Source organism: Megalops cyprinoides, chromosome 1 (assembly GCF_013368585.1).
Source record: "Megalops cyprinoides isolate fMegCyp1 chromosome 1, fMegCyp1.pri, whole genome shotgun sequence".
NCBI classification, from domain to species: domain Eukaryota; kingdom Metazoa; phylum Chordata; class Actinopteri; order Elopiformes; family Megalopidae; genus Megalops; species Megalops cyprinoides.
Genome location: NC_050583.1, coordinates 57,181,222 through 57,198,764, shown reverse-complemented (window position 1 = coordinate 57,198,764; position 17,543 = coordinate 57,181,222). Strand labels below are relative to the sequence as shown.

The following is a 17,543-nucleotide window of genomic DNA, read 5'->3' as shown; positions in this document are numbered from 1 at the left end:
GTACGTCTTGCTGCAAGATACTGGTTTGAGTGGAAAAAAGCCACCTAAAGAATGGTGAGAGTGTAGGTGCGAATATAATAGTTTCACGCAAGTGTTTCATGTTTCTGGCGTCAGTCTTGTTGCTAATGTGTGTTTTTTCTTTCTCAGTTTTTTCCCAGTTCCGGAGCCCTCCAGAGGCTGAGCATGTCAGCGAGCGTGAGGAGGGGCCAGACGGGGTTTCAGTGACAGCGCAGCAGTACAACTGGCCCGTCAGACCACACGTCGCATCGCTGATATGTGAAGTGAACGCCAATCTCAGGCAGTCCACTCAGGAAATTCTTCCCTCTCCACGGATTGCTGTCCTTCGCCTGATTTTCATAGCTGGGGAGATTGGCTGTTCTGATTGTTTGCGACCTGCCAAGAGCATGGCTGCTCCACTGGTCTCTCGTGGGAATCCGGCCTCTGGCCAGTCAAGGTAGATTCACGCCCGTTAATTTCTAAATGCTCTGTGATATGAATTTGCGCGAGGAGGGCCAGGAGGATCCCTCGGTCCTGTGCGTTGCCATGGCCCCCGAGGAGGGGGGCGGCTCTGCCACCGGAGCTGAGGGTCAGGGGATGGCGACATCTGCACCGTCAGCTGGGACCAGAAATAGCTTGGGCGCTCCTGACTGCAGCCCACCCCGTTGCCGGCGAGGCAGCCCCACGGCGGAACTCCACAGCTTGTACCCGCCCCCCGCAGACACAGACCCTCAGCGCTGCCAGGCCGTGGCCAGCGCCATGCCCCTTGACCCCGCCGCCGAAATATCCCTTGACCACAGCACGGGCGAGTCCGCGGACGCCGAACCCGAGCGACAGGGCTCCCCCGTCCACGTTGACAGCCGAGGTTGCCTGAGCTCGGTGCGCGGGGAGAGGGCAGGGAGACTCTATTGCAACCAGCTGTGTCCGACATGTGATCCAGTGGAAACGCGCGGCGGCTGCCAGGAGACTGCCTCCCCCCCTGCGGGCCGCCGGCGGGGAGCGGAGGCCCCGGCGCGTCACGTGAGCCTGTTTGCTGGAGGGCCGCCAGAGGTGAGCCGCTCGGACGGCTCCCCGGGCCAGCCAGGCGCCGGTGCCAGCGCGCGGAGGCACGAGACACTGTCCTGCCAGCGCGGCGTGAGGAGAGGCAGCCTGCCCGAAACGTCCCTGCCCGCCGCCGCCGGCGGCTTTGCCCGCAGCCTCATGGGGGACGCCGCGGCGAGCGTGGCTGACAACGCGCGCTGTGGCCGCTGCATCACGGACGGGTACTCGAGCCTGGAGCGGCCCGCCCGGCGGCACAAGGCGAAGAGCTCCGACGGCAGCTGCTGCCGCTGCCCCTCCCAAGGCGCAGCGGCTTTGAAAGCAGGCGCGGGCCCCCAAAGCGAGGGGAGCGGCGTCCCCCCGGAGGGCGAGTTCGTTCGCAACAAGAAAGAGCGCTCCACTCTGCTGGTGAGGAGGTACTACAAAAATAACAGGGAGGTGAAGAAGTCAGTCTGCACTGGAACCCGGGCGATCGTGAGAACCCTGCCCTCGGGTCACATCGGAGAGAAGGCATGGCAGGCTGTTTGCAGAAAAACCCACCATGTGTGCGAGAGGCACATTAGCCTGGCCAGGGGACACAGCGTACCGCTTCAGCAAGCCGCCCTGCGCGTCTGCAGACACCTCCTCGCCGCTCTTGGGGTCAGCCATGCAGAGGTAAGGCCATTTGTTTTTCACACGGAGGCTGCAGCCGGCATGAAAGCCGCTGCTGTTGTTGAACCGAGCTGTCGTCTCAAAGATTTTACAGCCCTCTTTTTTTTTTCTTTTCTGAATTTCACACCCCGCTGCTCAGTTCCAACAAAATGACTTATGACACTGTGCAAACAGTGTCATAATTCCAAATTCCTCCCATATTTTAAAATGACAAAAATTTATCTGACACAGGGTGTGATATTTGTGTCTGTTTTACTGTTTAGTTATAATTAAATTTAGGGGTTAAAACTGAGATGCTGAATTTGAGGGAATTTGAGTTCCTCATAGCTAGCACCTGACATGACCTTCCATGTTTGGGATAATGAGATACGCTGCCGTTACTGGAGCACTAACCCCACCAACCCCACCACACAGTTTGTATTTTGTTCTGTGTTGTACTGTGGCTCTGGTTACGTGTATGAACACTGGGGTCAATCCCTTCAGCTCAGTTTCCTTTGTGGTGAAACGCACAGAAAATGGGCAACGCTAGTGGCTGAGGTGGGGATTCCCATTGGAAAACATATTGCAACAATTTACCCAAACCACGTGAGTAACTCCAGCACCTCACTGCGCTGTGCTGTGTGCCTGAGAGAGGCGAAACCGAACCCTTTCGTCGCCGTTTCCCCGTCTTCTCTTACCACTTTCTCAAAGCACGAATACAGTTCTCATGGCACACTCGGCGAGACATGACAACATAGGATAATGATTCCAGTATCAGGCTCACTGAGGGCACCTAAGAAAGCTGTTTATTTTCGGGTTGAAATTCATTTAGCGTTAGATTCTCCAGACGTTTCAACAGATGGGGGGAAAGGTGTTTTTTTCTAAGATTAAAAGTCTGTAAACCTTTTAAAACAGTTCTTAAGAGTAAACACCTCACCAGAATGTATGTCGCTTTTGAGTTTCTTTGTTTTTTTTTTGTATTGTGTGTCATTTATTAACATCGATTTAAAGTAAATGTGAACTGATGGCTGTTTTCAAAGGCTCTGCATTGCAGTCTAGTTTTCCAGTTTGTGTGCCATTCGGCAGTCAAAGTGATGGATGCTGCCTGTTCCATTTTTGGCAAAACTGTACTTGGAAACGGCAGATCTCATAGATAAATCAGACACAACAAAGTACAGTTACTAGCACTGTCCAATCCGTGCTTTATGGATAATAGTGGTTTTCCACTATAAGTACATAAAATGTGAAATGGCAGTAAAAATCTAATTGGCTCATTAAAATATATTGGTTGGAGGTCTGTGATTTAATTGAAGCATTTTTATTAGATTTGAGTAAGCATGTCATGGGAAGCTGTCCCCTCTCTACATATATTTACCAGCAACATGTTTATGGCATCATGCTTATTACTAATTTGGGGAATTCTCTGGGAACCACAATCCCACTTAGACCTTTCCACAAAAAAGAATATCAATTTTCTGTCTTTTCTGGATCTCACGGTCCCCTTTATCTAGACACCTAAAGCAGTATATAGATGTGCAAATTCTAATATGTAGTTATTTTCATGGTATATATCATTAAAATTCTCTTTGGCAAAGCAGCCTGGAAAGCCAATCCCAAATTGTAGTTCTCTCTGTTCAAGGCACTAATTGAGACACAGTGCAGCCTTTGTGCCCCTGCTTTGATCTGTGGACAATGTCTGCAAGTAGTAATAAGGCGGGCTTGAGTTGCAAATGAACATCTGGTTGTGTGCCAGACTCAAAGGATGCCACAGCTTTGTGTGCCTTTGGAGAGAGGGGAGCCCAGTATTATGCATGTAGGCTGTGTGATACTTCTGGGGCTTCGGCACTCTTTTTTTTAAATGAGCTCCGGAGCCTTTAGGAATGACTAAGACGACATGCTGTATGCGGTCATTTTCTTTTATGCTCCGTCTCTTTTGTTGCTCCTTAAAAAGTGGTGACGGGCGAGCATCGTGCCGCTTGTACCACTCAGTGGGTGACGCTGTCACGTGCCAGCAGTGACTCACTGATTTGGCCTAATCAAAGGGTATTCGCTCTGCACAAGAACAAAGCGTTTTGATTGGTTTAGATCTGTGAATGTCTGACAGCATGTGACAGCTGAACACAGTAAGTGGTTTATGGAGGCGCACTGGCGCAGAGTAAATCGATTCTGCCTCTAAGCACTGTGTCTGGATCAGTTTCCCCCCTTTACACAAAAATGGTGAGAGTTGGGAGTATGGGCCAATAAACTGATCCTGGATTGGTTGCTGGAGTCAATGCATTCTTGTACTTGCTCATTAACATTTAATATCTCTGACTAATGCTGATGTGTACAGTGATGGTCTGTATTCTGTTTGTTTTAAATTCTTTCAAGTCAGCAATCCACAAGTCAGTAAAAACTGAAGGAAGTACCAAAACACATGAAGCAAGGTATTTATCGAATACATGAATCATTTTCAATTGAACAGGAGCTGTATTCAAAATAAAAGCTCTTTTATGTTGATGCTGGCCTTTGCAACAGGAAGAACAACATAGCTTTTGAATTCACGAGGAAATAACTGATGCTGAAAGTAAAAAAAAAAAAAAAAAAAGTCAAACCTCGCTCCATATTTGCGCCCTCCCCCTGAGGTGTTTTTCTTGAAAGCTTTTCACTAGATACAAAGGGAATGTGACTGATAGAACTCTGGATCCCTTTGTGTTTACATTAAAAACATCACTAGTGCTCTGGAGCTGTTTTCTGTCTACATGGCTTGCGATTTGAGAGAGGAAAGATGGAACCGCTGTAACACACTGTGCAAGATTCCACTACTTGCTGCAGGCACTGGAAAAATGATTTGCCCTCGTTCCGGTCCCAGTATGAAGCTGTGGTGGGGGGGGTTCATTCCCTCACCGTTATGGCGACCATGGAAGTTGGAAATGCGCACGGGCGCAGAGGTTTTCAGTCCGTGCTCCATGCTGCAGGTTCCCAGGGAAAAATGCTGAGCATGGGGTTTCTATTTTGCAGCGCAGGGGGAATCCATCATACGGCAGCGGGATGAATAACGGCTGAGAAAGAGCAGCCGTGTTGCTGGTGGCCCACTGGAATCACTGCTGCGGTGTATAACTCACTGGCGCGGGGGCCGCGCATTGCTCGCCACGACAGAATAAACCTCTGTTAGGAGCTAGCGGTATCGCTCGCCGCAGCGAGCCACAGGCGCTGGCTTTTATTGCCCCTTTGCGGTATGAAAATATGGCTCGTATCAACCCTAAGCCCGTGCCTTGGCTAATAATGAGTCCATTGAAAAGGTTAATAATCGGGACGCCTGTCAAAACAAGAATCTTTAGTGTTCATGTGCCGTTGCCGCAGAAACCAAATACACGCAACAGACGGGCACTGTGAGGCTTTTGTGCTTTCTTTTTCCCTTTTTCTTTTTTTTCCTTTTAGCAGCATTTCTCACTAAACTGCGATCATTAAAGGTGATCTTTTTTCCCCTCTTGACTCTGGGAGAGGAATTCCAGGGTGTCCAATGTACAGTATTTATTTGCAGAGCTGCCATAGTGGGCCAAAACACACAGGCCTGTGCGGTGGGGGGAGCCAGGGGAGCAGCCGGGGAAGGGGAGGGGGGCCGGCCCCGTACCCCTCCGATCAGCACTGCGACCCGAGGCAGGCGGGGCCTCCTGGGAGGACTCAGAGTCAGCAGCACTGGTGCGCAGGCCTCCATTCCTGCGTGACTTTAAGTGTGTGAGCAGGGAGAGGCCGCACGGGTCGGGCCCCAACAGTGGCAAACAGATCCAGCAGCTGCCTAATGACATTTGCAAGCAGCCCTCTTTGGAGCTGTAAGCCTCATCCTCAGAGGAGTGTTTGCTGTTTTTGCTGAATCACAGGAAGCCAGGAAAATTACTTGCATTTACTTAAAAGTAATGGGACAAAAACACTCTTATTTATGCCATAATATTTGGTATGAAAATGTTTCATAGAAATTCAGCACCATATTGTCAGACTTTTGTTGGTTGCTTTGAGGTAATTATGAAGAGAAGGTACTTGTCACAATCACAAACTAAGCCAGCTAATTAACATTATTTCACCACGTGGCCCTGCCTTGCCCTGCATCACCATATTAATAGGGTGACATGGCGTTTGTCTGTGAAGAGGATCGGGTGGATGTGCCTGTTTATTCAGGTAACCCCTGTAAATGTGCTCGCCTCGGAAATGAATGCGCACCTGCCCTCAAGTTGCCATGAGAACAGTGGCGAACGCATCCGTTTGTCCGGAAGCCCTACCAATTAGGACAGTGTGCTTCCCCGTGTTGACACTCTGCTAGCTTGCTCAGTTATCTCTCGGCAGGTTTGCACAGAGCTCTGCGCTTCCAGTAACTGGCCTTTTCATCTCACTCGAAAACAGATGTTAATAGCCAGACTGAATGAGCTGCCATGAAAAAAAGTTCACCAGTCTAAAGAGGTCCATTAAAAAAAAAAAACCCAAAGGAGACCTGTTAGAACGTGATGCTTTGAAATGAGCAATGTCTCAAGGAGGGAAGCCTAAGCCTTCACTGACCCCCCATAACGTGAGACGACGTATTGGGGGGGAAAACCAAAGTGGGGGGTTTCCTGGCCAGGGTGCAGTCATATTTTAGTCTAGATATGCTTGAATGCTGGCCCGGGGTCACAGAAGAAATAACACAAAGGGACCCTGGGGCTTGCTGAGGAAAGAGATAGCCCTTACCATGCTGTGAGCAGAATGACTCAGGCATGCCAGGGGAAATAACAGAGGAGTTAGAGCAGACCACACCATAGGAAGATTAGCAAGTCTAATGTGAAGGAGCAGTGCGATGCAGAAAGAGTCTTGGCACTGTAAAGAGACATATTGAGGATAGAGAGGGAATTTCCACTCAAGTTGTGACTAATGGAAGGAGAAATGTGAATTCTGTTGTGTAAAGGGAAGTTGAAGTCTTGCACTGGTGAGAGATTTCACCCAAAGGCATCACAGAACACAAAATTGGTAAAGGTGGAAGCCCTCAAAAAATATAACAAGGCAGGTAGACAGGACTTGTACCACCTTAAATAGTTTTTTATGGGTTAAGAGTGGGTTAAGGGAAAGATTTTGTGTGGAAAAAGATGGCAATTCTCTATGTTTCCATAAGGCAGGCACTGCAATTTCTTGTATTTGGTTTGTATGAATAATGTTGACTCAGATGGACTGGGTACCATGAGTTATAAAATGCATGCAGTGGAATTAATCAGAAAGTGTGACTATCATGCAGCTGCCCACAGAAACTGACCTTCCTCTATTTCATTTGCTTTCTACTCTGACATCACAGAAGCGTGGGCTGAGATGACAGTTACATGTGTTTCTGTCATGGAGTAACACAAGTTTTATGTGTGTGGTCATTTTGAGGATGTTTGCAGCCCACAATCCACCTCATGTGGTATTGCACCCTACTTTTAGTCTAATAAAACCACAGATAAAATTGTGTGAGAGTGGTGCTCAGAAATGATCATTTAATGGATGTAACATAACATCCAATGTATGCGGCATTACATACCTGAAAAATGTAGGAAGCCTGGCAAAATGGCTTGCTAACATGATCTAGTTAACATCTAACATCTTGCTAACAATTTAGCTAACTAGCTGCCTAACAGCCTTCCTGCTAAGCTAAGACAGGAACTTTGAATCAACAGCACAACTTGTTAACGTAAACCCACCCATGCCTGAGGGATGAAACCAGTTCTGCTCCACTCCTGTAGCCTCCTAATTATGGTTATCTAATGACACAGCCCAGACCCAAACACCAAATGTCTGGGGCTGTGTGTCGCAGCCAGCTCTCAGTGTGGACACCTTTACCGACAAAGCCGCTCAACCCCTTTATCTAACTAGCATCAAAATGCGCACTACAGGGAAACTAGCTTGCAATGGGTAACCAGTCTCCACCACTAACAGCTGAAGTCAACACATCCAGCTTAGTGGCGGAGGCGAATGTTGCGACCGTACTTTCAGAAACCTGCTTTCCAATGCCTTCCTCATATCAAAATTGTGTAACACAACCCGGTCTTTATCCTCCTGCACTTCCAACTCGGAAGCCTCCGCTGCCAAATTGCGGATGTATTCAGCTATGGAAATGCGGCTCATGATGAATATGGCTGGAAGGAGGGAGTTGTCCGTTTGTTGTTGTTACTGGCTTCATAGCTGCTGCTGATTGGTTACAGATTACTGGCAGACTCCACAGCCTCTCTTCTGTTACAGTGAGGGCCACAGGAGTGATTGTTAAGGATGTAGTGTTTAGAAGTGTAGACATTCATTTGAATGTGAATAAGGAGGAAATGCACATAGAATAAAGAGCTGTGTTTCCATGGCAAGGGCAGGAATGACACTCGAAAAGATGAGTCCACATTTTGCAGGGGTGTCAAATACCGGGAGGGTGGTGTGTTCGTCTTTTCTTCAACATCTTGTTAATTGCTTCTGCTTCATTTTTTATTTCTGTATTTGATGCGCTGTTCATTAATATTGTACTGGTGCCCTGTTCAACAAGTCTTTTAATGCAGTATGGGTTGGAAAATGTGCAGGTCTAAATGCATATGGCTGTTTTACCAAATTGACCAATTTTAGTCAAAGGAGGTGGATTGGAACAAAACATACATACAAATGACTGGATTTAAGACCTGATGGGAAATCCATAACTCCTGCTTTTTATCTGTTTTCATAAGTCTGGGTGGCATCTCCCTTGATTTTTGTTTGTGAAGAAACTCAGTCAAAATGCATAAATGTGCTCAAATGAGAAGAGAGAAAGAATATTATTAGTCTAGTCAGCTGTTGCTATCGTAACAACTATTCAATTATCCCTCTAAATGACATTTTCTGCTTATATGCTTATTACTCATATCAAAATGAAAAACTGAAGTCTGTGAATTCATGGCAGTATTGTTTTATGAACTACTCCAATTGACTCCTGCTGTATTTAGTTAAATTCCGACACCTCTGTCGAGGTGTTTCATTACCCTGTTCTCCTGCTACCACCTCCCCACCACCACAACCACAACCACAAAAAACAAATGCTTTTAACAGCCGGTGCTGGTTGTACGGCGGATCGGTTTCTGTCGCCATTGCAGTATCAGTCAACCAAAATATTGTATAGCCTAGTGAAGAAAAAGAGGCTTGCTGGCCAGTGGAAGCATCTCTGGGCACAATCCATTCAGGTGAAAAGCAGTGCCACAATAGATGCTCACATTTCTTATTCGCAGAATTCAACACGAAAAACATCCTCAAGGCCCCTACTTTGAATGGTTACTCTACGCACAAAATTGCTGTTATTAGGAGTAACAGTGGCAATTAAGGGTCTAAAATGCTAGTCAATAAATAAGATCACAACTCATTACAGACGTGCACACCACCACACCACACTTCCTGGGATATCGGCCAGCATCTTTGTTCAGCTATTAAGCATGGTCTGTTTTCAGCGAGGGAGGTGGAGTCCTTTTTATTGCCTCTGGTCTTGAGCCCAACTGTATGACAAGCTGAAAGTTTTATTAGTGTACACCCTTCATGCGAACATAGTACTGTGGTGGCTCCAAGTGCTCTGAAATTTGTGGTACAGGAGATGATGAAGATGGAGCAAATGCAGAAGGGAGCAAAGGTATCAAGTCGAAGGTTATCATCACCTCTGGAAGCTTTTAATCAAAGCTAAATGACTGAATGCTGAAATAACAATAGGCTATTTACACCAGCCCCACAAAAATACAGGATATTGCAGTACGGTCAGCCAAGGCCTAAATGGCGTTTTCATTCGGCTGGTGTGTCAGGAACTTGGCAAGTCACAGTCTTCCTCTTGTGTGAAAGCAATTATATTTCGACCTAGATCTGAGGAGCTCTGTTGCTTGACTGAACGGAGTCGTGAGATTGTTTTGTCTTCGTTTAGAGGTTGCTGGACACTTGCACTCTGTCCTTCATGGCAAACAATATCAGTGATTCATATGGCTTTCTTTATGCGCCTATCTTTCATTAGCACAAAGTTGCCTTGTTAAGTGTGTATCTGGGCGGTTTAAGAAGAGCAGCCCTTGAAGGGACCGCTGTTTTACATGGAAGGTACTTGTCCTTCAGGGTCAATTTATGTTTCTACACAGGAAGCTCATCTAGCAAACACTCCATCAGGGCTGAGTGCCGGACAGCGCCGAGCGGACGGAACAATCAACAAAGCGGCAGGTGCTGCTTGAGCGCGGTGACCGTGTGCTCAGGAAACGGCGCCTCGGGCTTCAGAAGCGCCCACTGGAAACGGGCCCATAACAGGCGCCCGGGTCGGTGACCTCATTGTTTGAGCTCCGCCTAAATGACCAGATACAGTGTAACAGATGCATATAAATCTTATGTCAGCGTGTTTATAGCTGAGTGTCCCTTGTGGTATTATCTCTTGAAAGAGCGTGCTGAATTGTCTCAATGCGAACACCAATACCTGCCTCTTCAGCGGTGAGGACAGTGATGGTATATTACATGTGTTTGTGTGAAGGAGCTAGTGGCTGGGGCACTATGCAAGGAGCAGTCTTGCAACAGAAACAGCCCCCATCCAAATTCTGATGCTTCCATTCTTTTCAACACATGTTTTTGTGAGGCTTGTAATTAGCTGTGTGGAAAGCTGGGCCCTCGGACTGGCGCGTAGAGGTCAGCGGGCCGGGTGGCAGGTGTTTCGGGCCATCTTTGCTCCAGAGGAGTTTTGCCATCGGGCAGGAATGCGCACACAGAGCCGTTCTCTCCCAGCGGGACAGTATAGCTCAAGTGCCGATTAGGGTGTTAATGCAACCCGTCTAACCAGATGGTCTCAACCTTAAGGGTGTCAAGAGAAACACAACATGTCTAAGCAGGGATTCGGTCAGAAAATGGGCCTTCTTTCATTCATGGAATGGTGTGTGTTTGTTTTTTAGGGAATGCAGCGGCCATGGTTATTAAAAATGAGATTCATTCTGGATTAACAGTGCCCCCGAAATAAATTTCCTCCAGCTTGTTGGAACCAGTGTCAGTGTACGCATTTGACACTGTTGTGGGTTTTGACCAAGGATGCTCCATTTCCTACTTTCCTGTTATTACATACACGATAATTTTTTTTTTCCCCAGAGACCATACATTTGATAAATATTCATTAAAAAATGCACGTCATTTTCAAACAAATAATGATGGACACCACTGTGTTTTTATGTAGAAATGTACTGAAATCCTTTCAGAACTTGTTTGATGTTTGATGTCCCAGTCCATATCTCTTTATGTTAAAATACATTATGTTTTGGAACATGAACTAAGCAGCCCAGCCCCCCCAGTGTCACGTCAACAGATGTTTTCGTGCTGGGATCTTGTGAGGAAAACTGTTTTGATTCTGTGGGAAAATTAAAAGTAAACAAGGTTGCATCTCCCCCGCGTGGTATTCTCTAGAGTACATTGGCTCGTAAGAGGTTGTGACACTGATATATGTTCTGTGTAGAGGAGAAATGGAGAAAGCAGTTACTAATGCCAAAATGCACATATTCTCCAGGAGTGGTGGGTTTATATGGGGTTAACATCCTTTCAACTTTTACACCCATTACCAAGTCAGTCTCCTATCTCCCAACGTCCACAGGGGCTTGGTTTTGTATATGCCTACTTTGCGCAAAGCGGACACTCTGTTCTTTGTAACCATGTGGCATTAATGTGAATAAGCAAAATTTGATATGCTTCATTTATTATGCTGATGTCATACTGGGAACAGTCTTGTGCATGCGGTTAACGACGCACTGGTGGTGTTGTCAGTTGGTTGCTCTTTATTGCCACCTAGTGACACAACTTTGTATTTTGTGTATGGGTTATAGGCTATTTGCATTTTTGAGTCCAATTTTAGTCAGTTAAGAACCACAGCCATATGTATATGTGTGTCGAACGTGTATGTGTAGAGGTTTAAATGAGGACGTAAAACACCAATGCCGCTAGTATATGGCTTGCTTAGCAATCGTTTGTTTATACTGTGGGTCACATTCTCTATGCAATTAACCGAACTGGTTCTATAGGAGCATGTTGACACAGATGCCTCCTGGGATGTGCTTTGACATGCTGCTGTATGGATCAAAACAGTCCTGTCACTAGTGTCATTGGGCTTTCTTTGGTAATTAGTTGCAGGTGGCATTCCTCTGTGCAGTTTCCCATTGAACTATTATTTTATACCTAAACACTCCACATCTGACCTAAGTACTACTCAGTTTCTGCATCTTTGCACTTAACCACTAACCCCACACCTGCTGTAACTATCTCATATCATATCTTTGTATGGGATTTAATATCATAAAGCATCTGTGTTTTTAGGGGCTATGTTCCCAGTTCTGTGTTAGTGTGACAGTATTTACAAAATAGTTGCAATGAATTCATCCACAAGACATTCATTGTGTTCAACTGCAGTATTTTTGGTTTCTGTGAATTAAGGTTATGCAGTTGCATAGTTTTGCCAGATGTTAGAAGAGCTTTTGATGCAAACATGCTAAGCTTTAAGTCTCCTCAGGGTTTGCATCGATAACACCTTGGTGTTTAAAAAGCTGAAATGGAGAACAGGGGTTTACTTTTGTTCAAGTGGTGTGTTTCTCCAGCTCTCACACTTTTAACAGTGATTTGTGCATTCAGCCTGATTTTAGTTAGCTATTTTGCCACCCAGGATGGTGTCTTTTTAGGTGACAGACATAAGTGAGCCAACGGCCGCCTCTTGACTTGACTGCAGACAGCCACTAGGAGGCAGTAGGGAATAAGGAAATGAAAGGAAGTGTTGCAGGAATCATAGCAACATGTCTGTTGCTGGAGGTGCCCCATCTGTGTGAGTTTTATCAGTGCTGACTAACATTGCCTGGCTGGAATAATTTACAAAAACACGGGGAGTTTCCTTATGGTTAGGCTAACACAATCCGGCTTTGTTTTAAATGTGTCATACAAATATGGGAGTATTTTTTAGTATGTAGGCTTTATCTTTTTGCTCAGTTTGTTTTGCATTGAGCTGACACATTTAATGGTACAGATGTTTTTATATGGGGGGAAAAAAAGAAAAGTATCAGGATGATCAGAAGACCTTGACATGTTTGTAAGTACAGTAACCTTGTAATCATTTTGATAAGATTCCTCCGGTAGCCGTACACAGAATAGTTCATTTTTTTCTGCTTGAATGGCTAAGTTGAACCAAGCTTCCATTCGATGAAAGCATCTGCATGCCACATGCCCTCAGGGGCAAGGTGTTTATGACAGTCAAACATCGGGAACATCCACGAAAATCGGAACTGGTTGCCTCAGGAACTTGGCAACCTGCAGTCTTCCTCTTGTGCGAAAGCATGTGTTGAATGAGTATTCCTTCCACAAAGACAAAACTATTCAGCTGTTACCTGATAACTCTGTGTTTTCAGTGTTGTGACAAACAGGAATGTTTTGTCCACACCGTTCTGTTTTGCGCAGTATGTACACATAAGCTTAGCCTATATTGCGTGCGTCAGCTCCAGCCGAAAGGAGAATACTTAAAGACCGTACTTAAGAGGTTCTCATGGCAACGGTGCCTGGAACTGGTTAACGAGCAGGATCAACTGCTCCTTCCAGGGTGAAATTTTCATCAGCACCCCCCCCCCCAATCACAAGGATAATGAGGTTATTACATAGATAGCCATTGCTGTCGACGAGAGGCGAATGGCCCACAAGCCCTTTTGGTCGACGAGCGCTAGATCACTGACTAAACGTCTGTCGGGTTTATGTGCTGAGTGATTAGATAAGATAATTAGGCCTTCGTTTGCACAGGATCTGTTGATGTTTTTCCAGTCTGCGGCTGTACAGTACGCTGGCCTGAGTGGGACACAGTGCTGTCTTATTTGATGTGAAGTGTTTTTATTCGCACTGGAGGTTAATGCAGGGGCCACCCAAGGCAACCCTGGTGTCTCCTCAAGGGGCACACTATTACAGCACCAATCAGGGCTATTGCTCTTCACGTTTGCTATCGGTGCAACGCAATTATACAAAAGAGCACTTTGAAAGTGAATTTCCTCTGCTTTTAATATTCAAGTGAAAACAATTGGTGTAGATATGAAATGATAATTTGTGTCCCTGTTATGCTCTGTGTATGTAAACACAGAGCATGATTCTCAGTATAATTTCTTAAAGTGAATTTCTTCTGCTTTTTAATATTCAGAAAGTGAAAAGGACTGATGTAAGTATTAAATGATAATTTGTGTCCCTTCTGTGCACTGTGTGTGTAAGCACGGAGTGTGATCCACGGTGTCATGTTTGAGCACCTTGTCATAAGGAGGTGTTGGTGGCGTTTCTTTATGGCAGCCCTGGACAGCTCTGTGAGTGATGATTGTTATTGTTCCCTGTCTGTCACACAGTTGTTGAAAGGGCAAATTGAAGGCAAATGCCCTGTGTATTTATCTCTGTCGCTGACGTGATTGAATCAGTAGATGTACATTGCTCTACTGTTTTGATGTGGACAGTGGGGTTAGTAGGGTTAACTGAATGATTGAGAGGGGGATGTTGACCCCTGCTGTCTATTGTTTCTATGTACATGTTACCGTTAAGTATATCTATGAAAAGAGCACCCTCACGTACTGAACGTCTGTGTGAATGAAACAAGCATGTGTTGACCTGTCTAAAAACTATTAAATGCTTTCTCATAAACACCTAGATTTATTTATTTAACGGGAAAGCAGATCCTTTCCTTTGAGCTTGTCAGCAGATTGAACCGCACTGGTACAAGCTTTGATGCTTGCTGATCTGTTTGCATTTCGCAACAAAAAGCAGGGGTGGATGATTAGCAACAAGCCAGTGGGACGCTTTGGCTAGACGGTCACACCCCCCCCCCCCCCGCAAAGGTTCCACAGTGCACAGATTGATTGGTGTTGAAGTCAGCTCCCCATGGCCCTGATAAATATGTATTTTTAAAACAAATGCTTCCAAATGAATTGTCTTGCTGTGGCGCTGTCTGGTCTGCGCGGTGCTTCTTGAGAACCGGAGAGAGAGAGTTGTCCTCAGTTCTTGGAGTGCTCTTTATGTCCGATAAGATCTCTTCCTTTGCGTCTCATTACCGTGGAGTTGTTGCCTCATGGCCAAATAAGGGGAGCCCTCCCAAAACTGTCCTTCAGATCCCGGACTCCCTCCTACCCCTTACCAGCTGTGTCCGCTCCTCTGCGGGGATCCCTGCACTCCTACTGGGAAGGATTTTAAAGGAATCATTAACTTGTTTTAAATTGCTTTCTGCTCTTCTCCAACCCTACTTGACAGTTGGCAAATGTTACAGTAAGTAGAGTCATTTTGGATTTTAGGTTATGTATTGGATGGTGTGTGTATCTGTGTGTGTCTGTGTCTGTGTCTGTATGTGTGTATGCTTGTATCCATCTATGTGTGCATTTTGTGTGTGTGTGTGTGTGTGTGTGTATACCAAGCTGTTTGAACTGGGGATCTTTCTTTCTTTTTCCTAGGTGCCAAGTGAATACATTAATTTATATAAAATATTCTGCTGTATAAGAGTGATATACATGCTTAGATGGGGTCTCTGACTCAGGTCTCTGTGTTTTGATGTTCCCTGTGTAGAGAGATTTGATCTGTTGATCTGTTGAAGATATTAAGTATACTACAAGGTTTCATTTTGTATGTGAGAACCTCTCCAAGATGGGAGTAATTCCAATTGGAAATCCTGTCAGCGCATATAAGTCTTATTGTAATGCACTCTTCAGCCTCATGTCATAATGGTATAGTTATTGTAATGTCAAAAACTGTAATGTAACAATTTTAATGTAAGTGTCCATTCTGACTAACTAGACTAAACATTAGTATCATGTTTATACAGCAGTTCATCCTGATGAATATACAGGCTACTTTTAGGATGCATTTTTAAAACTTTCTGTCAGGCAACGCAAGGTTTGCTTTGGTTTCTAGGAATTTTCTGAGGACATAAATAATGGGCAGGCCTCAGCTTGGCAACAGTAGTGCAAAATGCTGTAGTTGGAGAGCCGGCTACTTTTGGTGGGTCCCTCAGCTGAGCACGCTGTGTACGAACAAAGTCTGTTTTTACATTCATTTAGTAAAGTTCTTCAGCTGGAAAGTGGTCATTAGTTTGTTAGCGCGGCACCAGTCAAAGGTTTTGGCTATGTATTTGTCAGGTGGGAAGGAAACAAATCTGTTCATTTCCTACCCCCGTGACTTCAAAGCCCACCAAGATAAGTGCCTCAAGAAAAATGGGTGCTCGTGGCAAAACTGAGAACGCCTGCCTCAAAGAGGGGAGTATTTATTGATGATTACACAGGTGCAGAGCCCTGCCGAGCCAATGAAAAATGGACAGAAGAAAAATGGCCGTGACTCGCATTCAGGTGCAGCGACGTATTTTGACATTGGCCTTCTTTGGGCTGCGTGCTATCGCAGCTCATTACACTTGGCTACGTATTGGCCGAATCTGTAAAATTTAAAAAATACGGAGCTATGCGTGACATCACGACGGCTGTTGATGAGATAACGCTGTCACGCATGGAGCCCGCGCTGGGCTTCCTGTGTAATGGGTTGCAGCTTTCCCGTGGGGTGTTTTCGCAGGGGCCTACTGCTGCTCTCTCCGCTCTTGAGGTTTTTCATGATTAAAATGCAGTCTGAAAGATTCCATTATTACGCTCCCCTCAACCCATTTTGCTTTCCCATGGCCTTGGGATGGCAATAAAGGAAAAAAAAAAAGAAAAATATGATCAAACACAAGTGTGAACACACATGCACACAAACATGTACATGCATACGCAGATACAGGGCTCTCACTCACTCACACACACACACACACACACACACACACACACACACACACACACACACACACACACACACACACACACACACACACACACACGCAGGCGCACACACACCCGGGGAGAGCCAGCGCTGGGAGAAAGTGAAACGACTCCATGTGAAATTCAACAGGGGATTATGACCTGGCACAGAGTTCACCTCCCTACAGCTGGGGAGGCAGTCTGAGAACCGCAGCCTCCGTCTGGCCGTCCCGGGGAAAACGGTGAACCTGCGCTCTAGCTGTGCTCTGCTCTACCCTGCTGTCCTCTGCTGTGCTGCATGTGGGCTGGAGAGACACTGCTGCCACACAGGTAGGAATCTACTCCACCGATAGCCCTGCTCCAGACCGCTACTGCTATATTATTAGGAGCTGTTACAGGAGTGTTTTAAACCAGGCTCCATTTCCTCCATTCTTTCCTCTCTGTAAGCTTTTGGGATTTGGGGGCTTAAATTGGTGAACAAATGACTCACTTGTTTTTTCCGAGCGAATGAAATCCACTGTTTTGTTTGTCGATGCGCCGGTGAATGTGCACAGGTTCTGCGTTCAGTTTTTTCGTGAATTTGGGAGGGGTACTGAAATGCAGCGTCTGGAAGCTGTCAAGTGAGCTGCGGTCGTCAGACCTGAAGAGAACCCGTAGAAGGTGTGTGCGAAAGGAGCTCTAGAGCGTTTTATCTCCTGCCCTGGGCAGACCTGAAGTTTCTGCGCTGTTGCTGTAACATGTACTCTACCTCAGACAAACCTAAGTTTGAGAGGAAGAACAAGTTCTCTTGTCCCTTCTTTAAAAAAAACATACTTGATTGTCGGACTAGTCTCAGATTCACTGCCGTATTGTCATTTTTATGAGAACATTGTTCAAATGGCAGTTGCGGCAAATGATGCAGATATACATTCAGAAGGCTTCGTGTGTCGCAAGCTGATCAAGAGTCATCGGAGGGCAGTCATTGCGTGCAGGGCGTTCTATATTCAGCTGTTTAGTAGCCAGATTTTTCAAGTCATAAGGCTGGTTCTTAGTGTTTGTGATTCTTAGTTTGATTTTCACTATGTTTTCCCAAGTTTTTTTGTTATTCTGTGTATATGAGTTAGAGTGAAATGACGAAATGAACATCTCAATTGCGAA

At 45.8% G+C, this 17,543-nt stretch overlaps 1 protein-coding gene across 1 annotated transcript in view; it reads left to right on the top strand.

The window, feature by feature from the left end:
• The first annotated feature begins 492 nt into the window (after positions 1–492).
• plce1 (phospholipase C, epsilon 1) overlaps positions 493–17,543 on the top strand; it is a 67,701-nt gene continuing 50,650 nt past the window's right edge. The window contains exon 1 of the mRNA XM_036549585.1: positions 493–1,689. Within this exon, the coding sequence (XP_036405478.1) occupies positions 493–1,689 (1,197 nt within the window). The remainder of the gene's footprint in view (positions 1,690–17,543) is intronic.